Source organism: Staurois parvus, unplaced genomic scaffold (assembly GCF_062004578.1).
Source record: "Staurois parvus isolate SC_StPar_1 unplaced genomic scaffold, SC_StPar_1.0 ptg000489l, whole genome shotgun sequence".
NCBI lineage: Eukaryota > Metazoa > Chordata > Amphibia > Anura > Ranidae > Staurois > Staurois parvus.
Window position 1 is genome coordinate 1,245,446 of NW_028318285.1, and position 14,555 is coordinate 1,260,000.

Below are 14,555 nucleotides of genomic sequence, written 5' to 3' on the forward strand. Positions count from 1 at the left end.
ACCTGTGCCCAACAGTGCCACCCACCTGTGCCCCCCCCATCAGTGCCGCCCAGCAGTAATGAATGATTTTATTACAAATATGTTGTCTCTTATGGTACTTCTAAAGTCAATACATCTTTAGGTTCTGTTGTATCAGTTTATTTTTGTACACTTTTGTCTTTTAGTGACTGCTGCTCATTGTTGTTTTTTTTTAATTTATTCATATAGTTATTTATCTGGGTCCAGTTGGGGCAGATTCCCCTAATCATTCTGTTGTATCAGCATTTTGGCTTGGGTATGGGAAGGTATGTGGTTGAACCAGGGAAATATTACTGCACTTTTTTTATGGGCACTTGGGTAAGCTTGGTGTACATATTACTAGAACTGTTTCTGTATACGGTTTTGGACAATAAGAACTTCTAAATTCCATCCTGACACTATAGCTAGCTCTAGTCGCAAAATTTGATGCGTTGCAGGTAATTTAACTGTAAGAAATTAATAGTGGATACTTTATTTCAAATTATTTATTGAATGAAAAAAATTCTAAAATGTCTCATTGTAAAGGCAGGATTTGACAAGAGATAAGTTTTGAAGTCTTCAAAAAAAAAAAAAAAAAAATTAGCAGACATACATAAGCCTCATATGTACTGTATTGAGGCTGCTTTCACACTGCTCTGCAGCAAAAATGCACGTGCGTTTTCACTGTGTTTTAGATGTGTTTTCTGGGTGCAGACAAGTGACTCAAAAAACACACCAAAACGCAACTGAAGATACAGCAACTTTCAAAAGCACCGCACCTGCAGCGCAGTGCTGTGAACAATCCCATAGGAGTTAAGGACCAATTCACACCAGATGCTGAAAATTTGCATCCCGTGCCTTGTTCAAACATGCTGCAGATGTGATCTGCAGTGGGAGTCAATAGTAAGTTAATGACAGCTCAAACGTGCTTGCCTGCACCGGATTGCATAGTACAAATGTACCATGCGATCCGGTTGAAGTGCACTTCTAAAAGAATGCATCAGTGTGAAAGCAGCCTAACTGACCCTTTACCCTACTAACTGAAGCACTACTTCTAAAAACATGTTTGGCTTTGGCTAAAATGGTCAAAAGTCAGAACATTTATCAGTTTTTATTTGTGTCCCTATTAAGGATTTTCATCCACACTATTGTATGAAATAAAGCAAAATGAGATTGCCTAAATTGGGACACAGACAACAGTACAAAAATAACACATGTTCTTGCCTACTTTATACAACACACAAAAAAACCTTGAATTCTACAATTAAATAATTACCTGTAACAAAACAAATGAGATACAAAACAGATTGACTTCCATACTGCACATTGCATACAGCTGAAAAAAATATTTATTTTGGGCTGATATAGTCATATCTTTTATCTGATATAGTCATATCTATTAATCACATAACAGTGTTTTTTTTACAAACAAATTTGAACTAGGATGTCATCATGCGTGGGGCAATGCTCATCGACATAAGCTCCTGAAAAAGAAGTTTGCAGGCATAAGGCATTCGTACCAGGGAAATCTAAAAAAAAAAAAAAAAAAAAGTCAGACTTAATATAGAACCGTAACTGTATATAAATACCTCATACATTTTTGAGTTAAAATAACTCATGTGGTTTTTATCTCAAAAGAAATCAATTAAAAAAAACAAAACAAAAACATACATTATATACAGAATGCATTTGATATTTGTGTTTTGCAATATTTATCATTTAAATTTAACATTATTTTTGGCATTGTCTTTTGCATTTTTTTTTACATGCTAACATTGCACCAGAGAAAGATAGTTCTGTAAATGTATGCACACAGAAATATTCTGAAACTCTGCATTCCAGCATGTAAGTGCACACAGAAATATTATGAAACTGTGAGAACGTTTCTTTCATTTACAGAACAAGAGGAAGGAGAGAGAGAGAGAGGAGAGGGGGGGAGGGGGTGGAGGAGAGGGGGGGAGGAGAGAGAGAGGGGAGGGAGAGAGAGAAAGGGAGAGGGGGAGAGACAGGGGGAGAGGGGGAGAGAGGAGAAGAGAGAGAGCGGAGGGGGGAAGGAGAGGTAGGGAGAGAGAGAGAGAGAGGGGGGAGGAAAAAGAGAGATAAAGAGAGAGGGGGGAGGAGGGGGGGGAGGGAGGAGGGGGGGGAGGGAGGAGGGGGGGGGGAGGGAGGAGGGGGGGGAGGAGGGGGGAGGGAGGAGGGGGGGGGGAGGAGGGGGAGGGAGGAGGGGGGGGAGGAGGGGGAGGGAGGAGGGGGGGGGGAGGAGGGGGGAGGGAGGAAGGGGAGGGGCGAGAGGGGAGGGAGGGAGGAGAGGTGAGGAGGGGGGGAGGGAGGAGAGGTGAGGAGGGGGGGAGGGAGGAGAGGTGAGGAGGGGGGGAGGGAGGAGAGGTGAGGAGGGGGGGAGGGAGGAGAGGTGAGGAGGGGGGGAGGGAGGAGAGGTGAGGAGGGGGGGAGGGAGGAGAGGTGAGGAGGGGGGGAGGGAGGAGAGGTGAGGAGGGGGGGAGGGAGGAGAGGTGAGGAGGGGGGGAGGGAGGAGAGGTGAGGAGGGGGGGAGGGGGGAGGGGGAGGAGGGGGGGGAGGGGAGAGGGGAGAGGGGAGAGGGGAGAGGGGAGAGGGGAGGGGGAGAGGGGAGAGGGGAGGGGGAGAGGGGAGAGGGGAGGGGGAGGGGGAGAGGGGAGAGGGGAGAGGGGAGGGGGAGGGGGAGAGGGGAGGGGGAGAGGGGAGAGGGGAGGGGGAGGGGGAGAGGGGAGAGGGGAGGGGGAGAGGGGAGGGGGAGAGGGGAGGGGGAGGGGGGAGGGGGAGGGGGGAGGGGGGAGGGGGGAGGGGGAGGGGGGAGGGGGAGGGGGGAGGGGGAGGGGGAGGAGGGGAGGGGGGAGGGGGAGGGGGGAGAGGGGAGGGGGGAGGGGGAGGGGGGAGAGGGGAGGGGGGGAGAGGGGAGGGGGGGATTGCTGTGGGCCAATCACAGATCATAACAAGAAGCAATCTGGTCATGAATGGAAAAATATGAGACCGATTGTTTACATTGTTATGCATTTGCTATGACTAGCGATCACATGATAACCAGTTACCAGTAAAAGTGATCTGTTGTGTCCAGTGGACAAAGCGGCCACAGGAGGGGAGCTCTGCTCACTCCTAATCTTTAGTAGGCACAATCATATCACTATAAGAGACTGAAACTGGATGTGCCGCCCTACTGCAGTAAATACTGTACAGGAAGTGGTTAAATCTGCACAACTTCTACTGACATGGATGGTTTTCTGAAGTCTGCAGCTGCACAGTAATACTGCTGAATGACACAGATTATTGGACAGGATTCCCCAACCTCACCTCTTCATTATGCTGTCTATAGGTTGGTTTTGCCCTTATATACATTGTTACTGCATTACTCCTATTAGACAATTGGCATTGTACATTAACCATCCAGTAGGGTTCATACTGTCAAAATATTATGAAGATAAGGACTTCACTTATACAGAACACAAAGGTGGAGTGCTGTTCTTCATACCTCTTCAACACTGCAAGTGAGACACACAATCTAAACATTAAGGTAAGGGACTCAGAGGACCACTTTACCAATTCAGTAGGGGTAGGTACAGTGAAAAACCTGTAGTGGTAATATTAGGCGACTTGGAAAATAGAACACTGTATCAGCAACATTTGCAAAACCTCACGTTAGTGAAAGAACAGGTTTTATAAATACAAACCCAAAGGTTACACTTAAAAATTGTTGAATTTAACAGTCTGTACACCTCCATACTGCTGAATTGTAAAAAAACTAAAAAAAATAAATAACACACTCAGACAGCCAAGTGTTTGTATGGATGATTGTGGTAGGAATTTTTTCAAAAGGTAACGAGATGAAAAGTAAATTGGTGCAAATGTTTGATATTTTTTCTTTCTATGTTAAACATCTAGTGGTAATTACCACCAAAAAAGTTCTCTCTGTTTTAAAAAGTTATAAAACATGGGTACAGTGTTGCATGAATAGTTGACAGTAATGATGGTGTGTGTATATATCTATAGATACACACACACTTGCACTCAAGTGATTAAATTACAGTTTACATTTTTACCATTAATGCTTTATAAATAGTACTTTAATTTTACAGAATATTTATGAAATATCTGCGAATATTTGGAGAACTAGCAATTTTTAAAGGACAAGTTTTTTTTTTTGTTTGGGGGGGGGGGGGGTAACCACACCCACCTATCTAGCCACAGCATCCGAGGACTGAGCAATCACGTGACTGCTGTTCACTCAGTTCTTGGGTGTACTCTGAGCAGAGCATGGTGACTGTCAGACACCAATTTCTGCTCTGCCCCTCCAGCGCTCCTTGGAGCAGGAGAGGGGAGCAGCTGGCTCAGTCTCTCAGCGGTAAGCTGAAAGGCTGACCAGCTGTTGATCAGGCATCTGAATGGATTCCGACATTATTGTCAGGATCCTTTTCAGAGACTGGAACAACTCTGTGATGTCATCTGAAAGCACGCTTTAGCGCTCTATTGGCTGATTCTGGGTCACAAGAGTGCAAACGTTAAGTGTGCTCCTGTGACCCACATGACAAGTATGCCCAAACAAGCTTTGGTCATACTTTTAACATAAAATTTACATGAATTAAATATACTAATAACTTACTTGTGTTTTGTTTCGGCATCCTCTGCATTCATAGGTGTGGGTTCTGGTGTTTGCAATTGCCATTAATCCGCATAGATTACAAACATGTACTTGGTAGGGGTCTGAAGCTTCAAACAATCTTTCACGAAGAAACTGTGCAGCACCATGGGCTATTTGACAGTCGCGTTCCATTTCTCCAAAACGAAGACCTCCATCACTGTGTCAGACCGCATTCCCAAAAAAAAAAAAAAAAAAAAAGCAAATTGAAAAGCAAAAATACAAGTTAAAGCTGAATTTCAGGCGGCACCCTTTCTGCTTGCACATCTCTACACTTAAATGGTCATGATTGCTGGATTTTCTTCCAATTTCTTATACTTAAATATGCAAACTTTTATATACAATTGCACCTATTTTAGAAGACAACTACTTAAACCATATATGATTCTTAGCCTATAACAATCTATAATGCCATTATAAGCATAATATGTACATAATACAATATCTTTATTCATGGCTAGAAACCAGCAGGGCCATATATGGTATTTCACATATATGATGTATTAGAAAAAAAAATATTAGAGCATATTCACACCTATTGCACCAGTACATACATACAATATGTAAAAGCTTTGATCCTCATGACTTAAAGTGTTTCTAAACCAACAACAGTAAAATCAGTCTGTATATGCAGTAAAGCATGCTGCTTATACTCACTGTAGAACTTAAGGGGTTAATCCTCAGCATTGTGTAAAAAGACTGTTTGATCCTTTCTTCTCTGCCTCTCCTCTTGTTGAAATGTTCACCTGATACAAACTGAATCCGTAGTCACATGCACATGCTCAGTTTAATGTGTATTGCTATATAGTTTTTTTTTTTTTCTTGGGAAGGTGCATGTGATCAGCACCTGGCTAATCAGCACTGTCCAGACAGAGGGTCAGAGGTTTCACATTTTCCTAGAGCAGAAAGAAAACTACTCCTACAAGCTTTAACCAGTGACCTGCTGAAATCATAAGACTGCTCTAACTGCTGATGAGAAAAGGTATTTAGCAGTTTATATTTACTAAAATAATTGAATTTCCATGTTGTGTGTACCGTGGGAGACCAGATATAGTGAATGCAGGGTCCTGGGTTTAGTATCACTTTAAAAAAACTTTTGAATGTACAGGACTGGGAAGGCCAAACATTGTGGAGGTCACCCATTAAATGGCAGACCATTCAAATGTGCAACACTCTTATGCGATAATCCTTTTAATTAATAGATGCCACAGAAGACAACTCCCACAGCCAGAAAGGAAGGGGTCTGCTTAAACCTGGAACACTGTGGCAAGCTTTGGAAAAGCATGCCAACATGTTGCAGGGTGAGTGGGTGTAGCCATGGACATGCTCAGAAGCTGACAGCATGGGGGGCTGCCAATCCATGCTGAAGGAGAGATTTTTAAATAAGAGAACATCATTCTTGAGTTTTCAGTGAAGCTCAGAAGAACTGACAAGCACATTTCTTTTTTGCCAAGATCAACAGGTACGCTGCAATAAATTACATTTTGTCTGGGTTTAGATACATCTTAAAAACCTTTTAGTTTTCTTGCTCTAAATAATATTTTGTGTGTTTGTATAATATTGTTGTTGTGGACACAGGGGTGGAAGGTCAGCATTCTCATGCAAATGGAAAAAGGATACTGCCTCCAACAAGGAGGAGGAATGTGGACAGAGAACCACTTATCTCTGTGCACTACCATATAAGGAGACTTACAAGATCAGTCTCTTATACAACCAACAATCACTGTGCTGCTCAAACTCCAGTGTATGTAAAAAATAAAAAAAAAATAAAAATAAAAATGTTGCTCCTTGCCACTGTCGTCCCACACCACATAAATGTTTGTAGAACACCAAAGTACAGCGCAGCGCAATAAAATAGATAAAAGTTGCTTAACCAAACTGTGCCAGTAAGTGAAAAACAATAACACTACAAATCCATACATGTGTTGCAGAAAGCATAATCACAGAAAAAAACACGAAAAAAAACAAAAAACACAATCACTAGTCTTTCATATTTATAAAGTCCACATTCCTCTTCACACATTACGTGCTCTCATAGTGAGAGCTGATATAGAGGAGGAGTGAGGAGAGGGACAGAGGGATTGTTGCATCCTGTCAGGGATCTGTGTGTAGCTGATCATTTTACACACAGATCATACACAGTTCAGCCATCTGCCACCCTGTCCCACAGCAGCAGCATCTGTCAGTGTCCCCAGTGGATCCTCAACATCTGTCACAGTGTGCCAGTGGATCCTCAACATCTGTCACAGTGTGCCAGTGCACCCTCAACATCTGTCACAGTGTGCCAGTGCACCCTCAACATCTGTCACAGTGTGCCAGTGCACCCTCAACATCTGTCACAGTGTGCCAGTGCACCCTCAACATCTGTCACAGTGTGCCAGTGCACCCTCAACATCTGTCACAGTGTGCCAGTACACAACTGTCACAGTGTATCAGTGTCCTATCAACACCTGTCAGTGTACCAGTGAACATCTGCAACAGTGTTCCACTGCAACATCAACAAACTACCGAACTCTTGAGTTGCAAACTACTGCACAGTCTAGCATGGAATGTTTTTTTTGCAAGTTCTGAATCTGATTCATACATTTCATCATCCACAAGTACCTGTCAGAACTTGTTATGTAAGGAAATATACATATTTCTATCATTTTTTAATTTTGGGCTCTAGGAATTTCTTACTAAGCCAGTGACCTAGTCATATTAATGTTTAACCAGCAAAAGAATAAACTGCTGAGTGTGTTGGACAAACAAGCCCGCTATTTACAGAGCTAATCTTATGAACAATGGAGAAGCCTAAGAGACATTCTTACATATAGTATCTGTTGACAAAACCTTCAATCTAACAAACACAGGTCAACATATTATGGCACCAGACACAAGAGTGTCAGGAAAGAAAACAAAATTAATAAAATCACTGGTCTAGGTTTACGAGAACCCTAAACTTTATTCGCCCAGGTGAACCAAGAATAACATCCTGGGACAGTTCACACAATGACAATGATATTGTTCCAAAGGTTGAAGGACATTGTATACCTAACAAAGTCAACATACCAGAGACTCCAAAAACCAAGTAGAGACTCAAGAAAAGGAATGGTATTTTTCAGAAGTGTATACATTTACAAAAAAAAAAAAAAAAAAAAAAAAGGGATACTTCTGAAACATTTCAGGAAAAGACAACAAGAATATTAAATATTAAGACGCTTCTCCATTAAAGTGCATATGTTCAAAATGGAATCTTATATTTGAAGAAAGACCGAAAGGGAGGTAATTCTATTATATATTTAGACTGTTGAAATGTATATTTTTTGTAGAAATATTGCATGTGTGCTGCCATATCTGGAGTCAAGAAGTAGTTAAGTATACAGATTAGGTTAATATGTACAGTCATGGCCGAAATTGTTGGCACCCTTGATATTTTTCCTGAAAATCAAGTATTTCACACAAAAAAGGTATTGCATTAACACATGTTTTGCTATACACATGTTTATTCCCTTTGTATGTATTGGAACAAATATAAAACAGAGGCAGAAAAGCAAATATGACATAATGTCACACAAAACCCCAAAAATGGGCTGGACAAAAGTATTGGCACCCTTAACTTAATATTTGGTTGCACACCCTTTGGAAAACATAACTGAAATCAGTCGCTTCCTATAACCATCAATAAGCTTCTGACACCTCTCACCCGGAATTTTGGACCACTCTTCCTTTGCAAACAGCTCCAGGTCTCTCTTATTGGAAGGACACCTTTTCCCAACAGCAATTTTAAGATCTCTCCACAGGTGTTCAATGGGATTTAGATCTGGGCTCATTGCTGGCCACTTCAGAACTCTCCAGCGCTTCTTTGCCATCCATTTCTGAGTGCTTTTTGACGTATGTTTGGGGTCATTGTCCTGCTGGAAGACCCAGGATCTTGGACGCAAACCCAGCTTTCTGACACTGGGCCCTACAGTGCGACCCAAAATCCTTTGGTAATCCTCAGATTTCATGATGCCTTGCACACAGTCAAGGCACCCAGTGCCAGAGGCAGCAAAACAACCCCAAAACATCATTGAACCTCCACCATATTTTACCGTAGGTACTGTGTTTTGTTCTTTGTAGGCCTCATTCCGTTTTCGGTAAACAGTAGAATGATGTGCTTTACCGAAAAGCTCTATCTTGGTCTCATCTGTCCACAAGACGTTTTCCCAGAAGGCTTTTGGCTTACTCAAGTACATTTTGGCAAACTGTAGTCTTGCTTTTTTATGTCTCTGTGTCAGCAGTGGGGTCCTCCTGGGTCTCCTGCCATAGCGTTTCATTTCATTTAAATGTCGACGGATAGTTCGCGCTGACACTGATGCTCCCTGAGCCTGCAGGACAGCTTGAATGTCTTTGGAACATGTTTGGGGCTGCTTATCCACCATCCGGACTATTCTGCGTTGCAATCTTTCATCAATTTTCCTCATCCGTCCACGACCAGGGAGATTAGCTACAGTGCCATGGGTTGCAAACTTCTTGATAATGTTGCGCACTGTGGACAAAGGCAAATCTAGTTCTCTGGAGATGGACTTGTAACCTTGAGATTGTTGATATTTTGCCACAATTTTGGTTCTCAGGTCCTCAGACAGTTCTCGTCTCCTCTTTCTGTTGTCCATGCTTAGTGTGGCACAGACAGACACACAATGCAAAGGTTAAGTGAACGTCTCTCCTTTTTATCTGCTTTCAGGTGTGATTTCTATATTGCCCACACCTGTTACTTGCCCCAGGTGAGTTTACAGGAGCATCACATGCTTGTAACATTCTTATTTATCCGCAGTTGTGAAAGGGTGCCAATACTTTTGTCCAGCCCATTTTTGGAGGTTTGTGTGACATTATGTCGAATTTGCTTTCTTTCCTCCCTTTTTTTGTTTTGTCCCAATACACACAAAGGGAATAAACATGTGTATAGCAAAACATGTGTTAATGCAATACGTTTCGTGAGAAATACATGATTTCCTGGAGAAATATCAAGGGTGCCAACAATTTCGGCCATGACTGTATATATAAACATTGGGTGGAGTATTAGACAAATTCACCAATAGAAAGAAGGTAACGCCTTGCGGGCTACCTTCTGGGTCGGTATATTCAAATTTTATGAATGTATTGCGTTGCAATAGATAAAAGAGAAAGTCAGATAGACAGATCAAATCACAGCCATTCATCTGATCGTCGGGCACACTGCATCCATCTGACTCCACCTGACCATCCAAGAGACTGCACACATCCGTTCACACTCAGGACACACAATTCCAGCCTGACTGGATGCCATTTTGTGAGAGCTTTACTCCACCCATCAATAGGCAGCCATCTTTGTGTTACCTGATCCTTGGTGGGTAATTATAATCTATATTCTGGTGATTCTGCTTGACTAGATTAATAAACTTATTGTCACTTTTCTCGGTGTAACCTAATTGTTCTCCCTCACGATAACCACCCAAATTTTGATATTTTAGTGTTAACGTATTTAATTTGTTGCCATATTGACATACAGTTTTGCGTAGTTCAACGCTTATTGCTTCTGCAGGGGAATAACCGTTGAAATTCTGTAAAACCCAGACTATTGTCTGATAAGTATTTATCACTGGTTATTTTGTCTATGAGTAGAAATGATCAAACTTACTCATCCTATCTATATGTACTCTATTGCAATGGGCAAATTTTGTAACCTTTATGCAAATTGTCTTGGCTTCTATGTGCATCACAATTGGCTATTATGTGTTGTAAGTGACTTCTGTAAATAAAAATTTATTTCATAATCGAGTTATTATTCACATAGATCTGATTTGTATTCTTAAAGGATTTTGTTTGGCTAAAAGTTAATTCAGAATTAATTCAGTTAAACTAGTTTCAGAAATTGTTATATTTGGAAGCACCTTTAGCTTCCTGAATTAATTGTCTGGGCGTTTCCTGGCATAATATTATTTTTGGAGACACTGCTGAGAACCATCAGAAATCTGTGCACCTCAGCATAGTTATTTAATACCCTATCTCCACCCCTCCCTTTTTTTTTTCTTTTTTCCCTGTTTTCTTTCCCTACCCCCTTCTCTTCCCTAATTTTCCTTGGAAAATGAGGGACTGGTTGTCAGAAAGGGGAAGCCGCGGCAGTGTCCCATTAAATTTATCTCACATAACGTCTGAGGCCAGAAAGCTCCCAAAAAGAACAAGACTACTTCGCAACCTTGCTAAGATGCGTAGCCAGGTAGTCTTTTTTGAAGGAGACCCATTTTCTTGGGGAAAAGGTGCCCAAGTTATTTCATCATACATACCCAGTGATGTATTATTGCCCTTCCCCTCATACCCAAAGCATGAGTATTTTGATAGCTCAATCTCTTCCATGGCAACTGGGTGCACTAATAACGGATGATGATGGCACATACCTCAAAAGGCACAATAGGGACGACGAAGGTAATGCTGGTAAATGTTATTTCCCAAACACTGACCGAGATGACTTAAAAGACTGCTACCACTCCTCTTGGCACACTGTGAAGGGGTGTTGCTAGTGGGGGGCAAATTTAACTTGGCTTATGACCCTTTATTGGATGTGTCTAGAGGGTCCTCCCACCTTTCTTACTCCTATTTCAAACGGCTAAAACAGAACTACACCTTCTGAATCTAATGGTCGCCCAAACGATCGAGACTACACCTTCTCTCTCGTCTACCAAACATATCTGAGCCTAAATAATTTTTTTTCTTCTGCATGCAGAACAGTCTAGAAGATTCTATGGAGAACAGTATATAACACTTTGACTGACTCAATTTTTTCTGACCACGCTTCCATACATATGGAGCTGGACTTGTCACTTAATGTACACCAACTCTCCTCCTGGAGGTTCACAGAGGCATTGTTAAAGGACCCTACCATCACGGCAGAGGTATTCCAGGCACTTGCATCTTATTTTCAAACAAATGATGTCCCAGAGTCAGGGATCACAAATGTACAATTCGGGGGCTTTTTATTAAACATGGGGCCAATCTGAAGAAAGGACTATGCTGACAACTGCGCTATTTGATCGTAACTGGAAACTACCCTCAAAAAGTCCCTAGTCTTATCTACGTAAAAGGAACTACTGCTTTTGAGAGAACAACTATAGTACAGGTGACCATACAGGATAAACTTTGTAGATGTCAAAGGACATTTTACGAATTTAGGAATAACCCTTTTAGCGAATGCACTCTGGGGCTCCTCATCGAAACTGATGGTTTCCCAGATCACTACTCCTACGGGGGCCAAGGTCACAGACTCAACCTCCCTACTAAGACATTTCAGAGATTTTACCAGAATCTCTATAACCTGAATAGTCACACCCCTCAGCTCACATCCCAGCAGCAGGATCTGATAGCCTCTTTTTTAGAATCCTCAGACATGCCCTCCCTTACCTTTGCAGACTTGCATGGGGATGGAGAGTCTGATCACCACTGAGGAGCTAGACTTCGCATTGTCCTACACCAAAGCCAATGCGGTACATATGGTTTGACCCTAAATTATTATACAACTTTTAGAGATCTTTCGCCTCCTTTACTATGGGTATACAAATCGCATTTGGATGGCCACCTTTCCCCGTCAGACATGTTGAGGGCCTATATCACAGTTCCTCTGAAACCGGACAAAGATCACTCCTTATGCAGCAATTACAGATCCATTGTCCTTCTAAATGTTGACCACTTACATTCATACATACACATATATTAGGGCCAATTTAGACAGGATCCAATTAACCTACCAGCATGTCTTTGGAGTGTGGGAGGAAACCGGAGTACCTGGAGGAAACTCACGCAGGCACAGGGAGAACATGCAAACTCCAGGCAGATGGTGCTGTGGCTGGGATTCGAACCAATGACCCTAGTACTGCCAGGCAGAAGTGCTAACCATTTAGCCAATGTGCTGCCCGACCTTAAAATGTTTTCGAAAATCATAGCAAATAGGTTGCTCCCCCACATCCCTGAGCTTATTCATGTGTACCAAGTGTGATTCGTCCCACAGAGGGAAGCAAGGGATAACACAAAGTAGATTATCGACCTGATCCATTCTGCTCGATCAAAGGCCCAACCTTTCATGCTATTGTCCACCGATGCTGAAAAAGGCCTTCGATCGAGTGGATTGGCCTTTTTTTTTTTAGATCGTGTGAGACTGCGCATTCACATGGCGTTGTGGATTTCTGCATTGTACTCCCACCCCATGGCCAAACTGAAAATTAATGAGACTCGTTCAAACTACTTCCCAATGACCAATGGAACCCAACAGAGTTGCCTTCTTTCTCCATTAATTTTAATACAAACTCTTGAACCTTTCTTGTGCAAGGTTGATCCAACCCAGTCATTACAGGTCTGAAACTTTCTCATAACAAATACAAGATCGTGGCCTATGCAGACAATCTTTTGTTCAGTCTTATCAATCCAGAGGACCTCTATGCCTGAATTGCTTTCCTTGTTCGCACAGTATGGTCAGCTTTCCAATTTCTCTATTAATTTTCCAAATCAGTGGCTCTAAATATCAATCTTGCAAGGGACACTTAGAGCAATTATATCCTTTTTGCTGGTCCTCGTCCTCCATGCGCTATCTTGGCATTGACATCACCTCTGCATTCTATGATGCAAATTTTAGTCCTCTCTTATCTAAAATTAGGTCGGACCTTAGAAGATGGCAAGGCCTAACTTACTTGGTTTGGACGCTGTAATGCCTATAAAATGACAACGCTGCCCCAGATTCTGCACTTTATTCAGGCTTTGCCCATACATACTCCCCAGTCATTCTTCGCTTCCCTGCGGTATAAGCAGCTTAATTTTATTTGGGGTGGAAAAGTGGCTTGGACAAGAGTTACTTCGTTTACCCTCCTCAAGCTGAGTGGCGATGTTGGGCTGTCAGACTATAAAGCATTGCACCTTTCCAGGGTAGTGACATGATGCACTTTGCCAAGATCTAACCTGTAGGCCCAAGTTGAACAATCCGCTCAGGTGGCGCTTTTGGCACTGCTCTGGTTACTGGTGAAATATTACCATTCTCTTAAAAGTCACCCTACTGTGGGAGCCACTATTAAGGTTATTCACCAGGCTCTTCAGCAAAAGGGGTTATCCCCATATTCCTCCCCCCTCACCCCAGCGCTCTCCAACACAGCCTTTCCTCCAGCCACCGATAAAGGTTTGTAAGGGTTTGGATGCCTCTCCAAGCAATTAGCACTCTAGTAAAACCTTCATTAAGTTCTGGGTCAGCTTACCAGTTGCGTAATTTCTTGCAATCCATCCCAGACCCAAGCCTGTACACAAGACCACTCACCTCCTTGAACATTTATGTGCCGCAAAAGGAGTATACACCTCACCTCTTATCCATTTTGTACAAGATGCTTAACACACCAGAGGGGGACTTCGTCCCTCCTTAAGTGTGCAAATGGGAGGCTGATCTGCAGGAGCCCTTCTCCCTAGAACAAGTTGCCTGGGTTATTCAATTAATGCACAAATCAATTGCTAACCGCTTCCAAAAGCAGGGATACAAACTCTTGTCCAGGTGAAATTGGGTCCCCGGTGCTACTAAACACATTTTATCCACTCGTCACCAGGTTGTGCTGGCGGTGCAAGAAGGAAGCAGGTATGCTGTTACATATTTCTGGCAATGCCCTCTGATGAATCAGTTCTAGACAGGAGTGAGGAACTTGGTCTCGCAGTTGACTTCAGTGGACCTGGGTACAGACACTCTGGTCTACCTATTACATCTCAATTCATTGCCCTTCTGTCGCTATAAGCATTCCTTGACAGTTCACTTATTGAATGCGGCATGCATGCATTTCCGACTTATGGAAGCAAACCTCCCCTCCAACTATGAATCATTGGTTTGTGAGGTTGAATGAAATCAGAACACTAATGAAATATAAAAGAAAAAGGG

The 14,555-nt window shown here is 42.5% G+C and overlaps 1 protein-coding gene across 1 annotated transcript in view; it reads right to left on the reverse strand.

The window, feature by feature from the left end:
* Nucleotides 1-488: 488 nt before the first annotated feature.
* POLR2B (RNA polymerase II subunit B) overlaps nt 489-14,555 on the reverse strand; it is a 152,921-nt gene continuing 138,854 nt past the window's right edge. Inside the window, exons 11-12 of the mRNA XM_089689660.1 lie at nt 4,628-4,823; nt 489-1,526 (exon numbers count right to left, since the gene is read on the reverse strand). Of these exons, the coding sequence (XP_089545786.1) occupies nt 1,437-1,526; nt 4,628-4,823 (286 nt within the window). The 3' untranslated portion in view covers nt 489-1,436. The remainder of the gene's footprint in view (nt 1,527-4,627; nt 4,824-14,555) is intronic.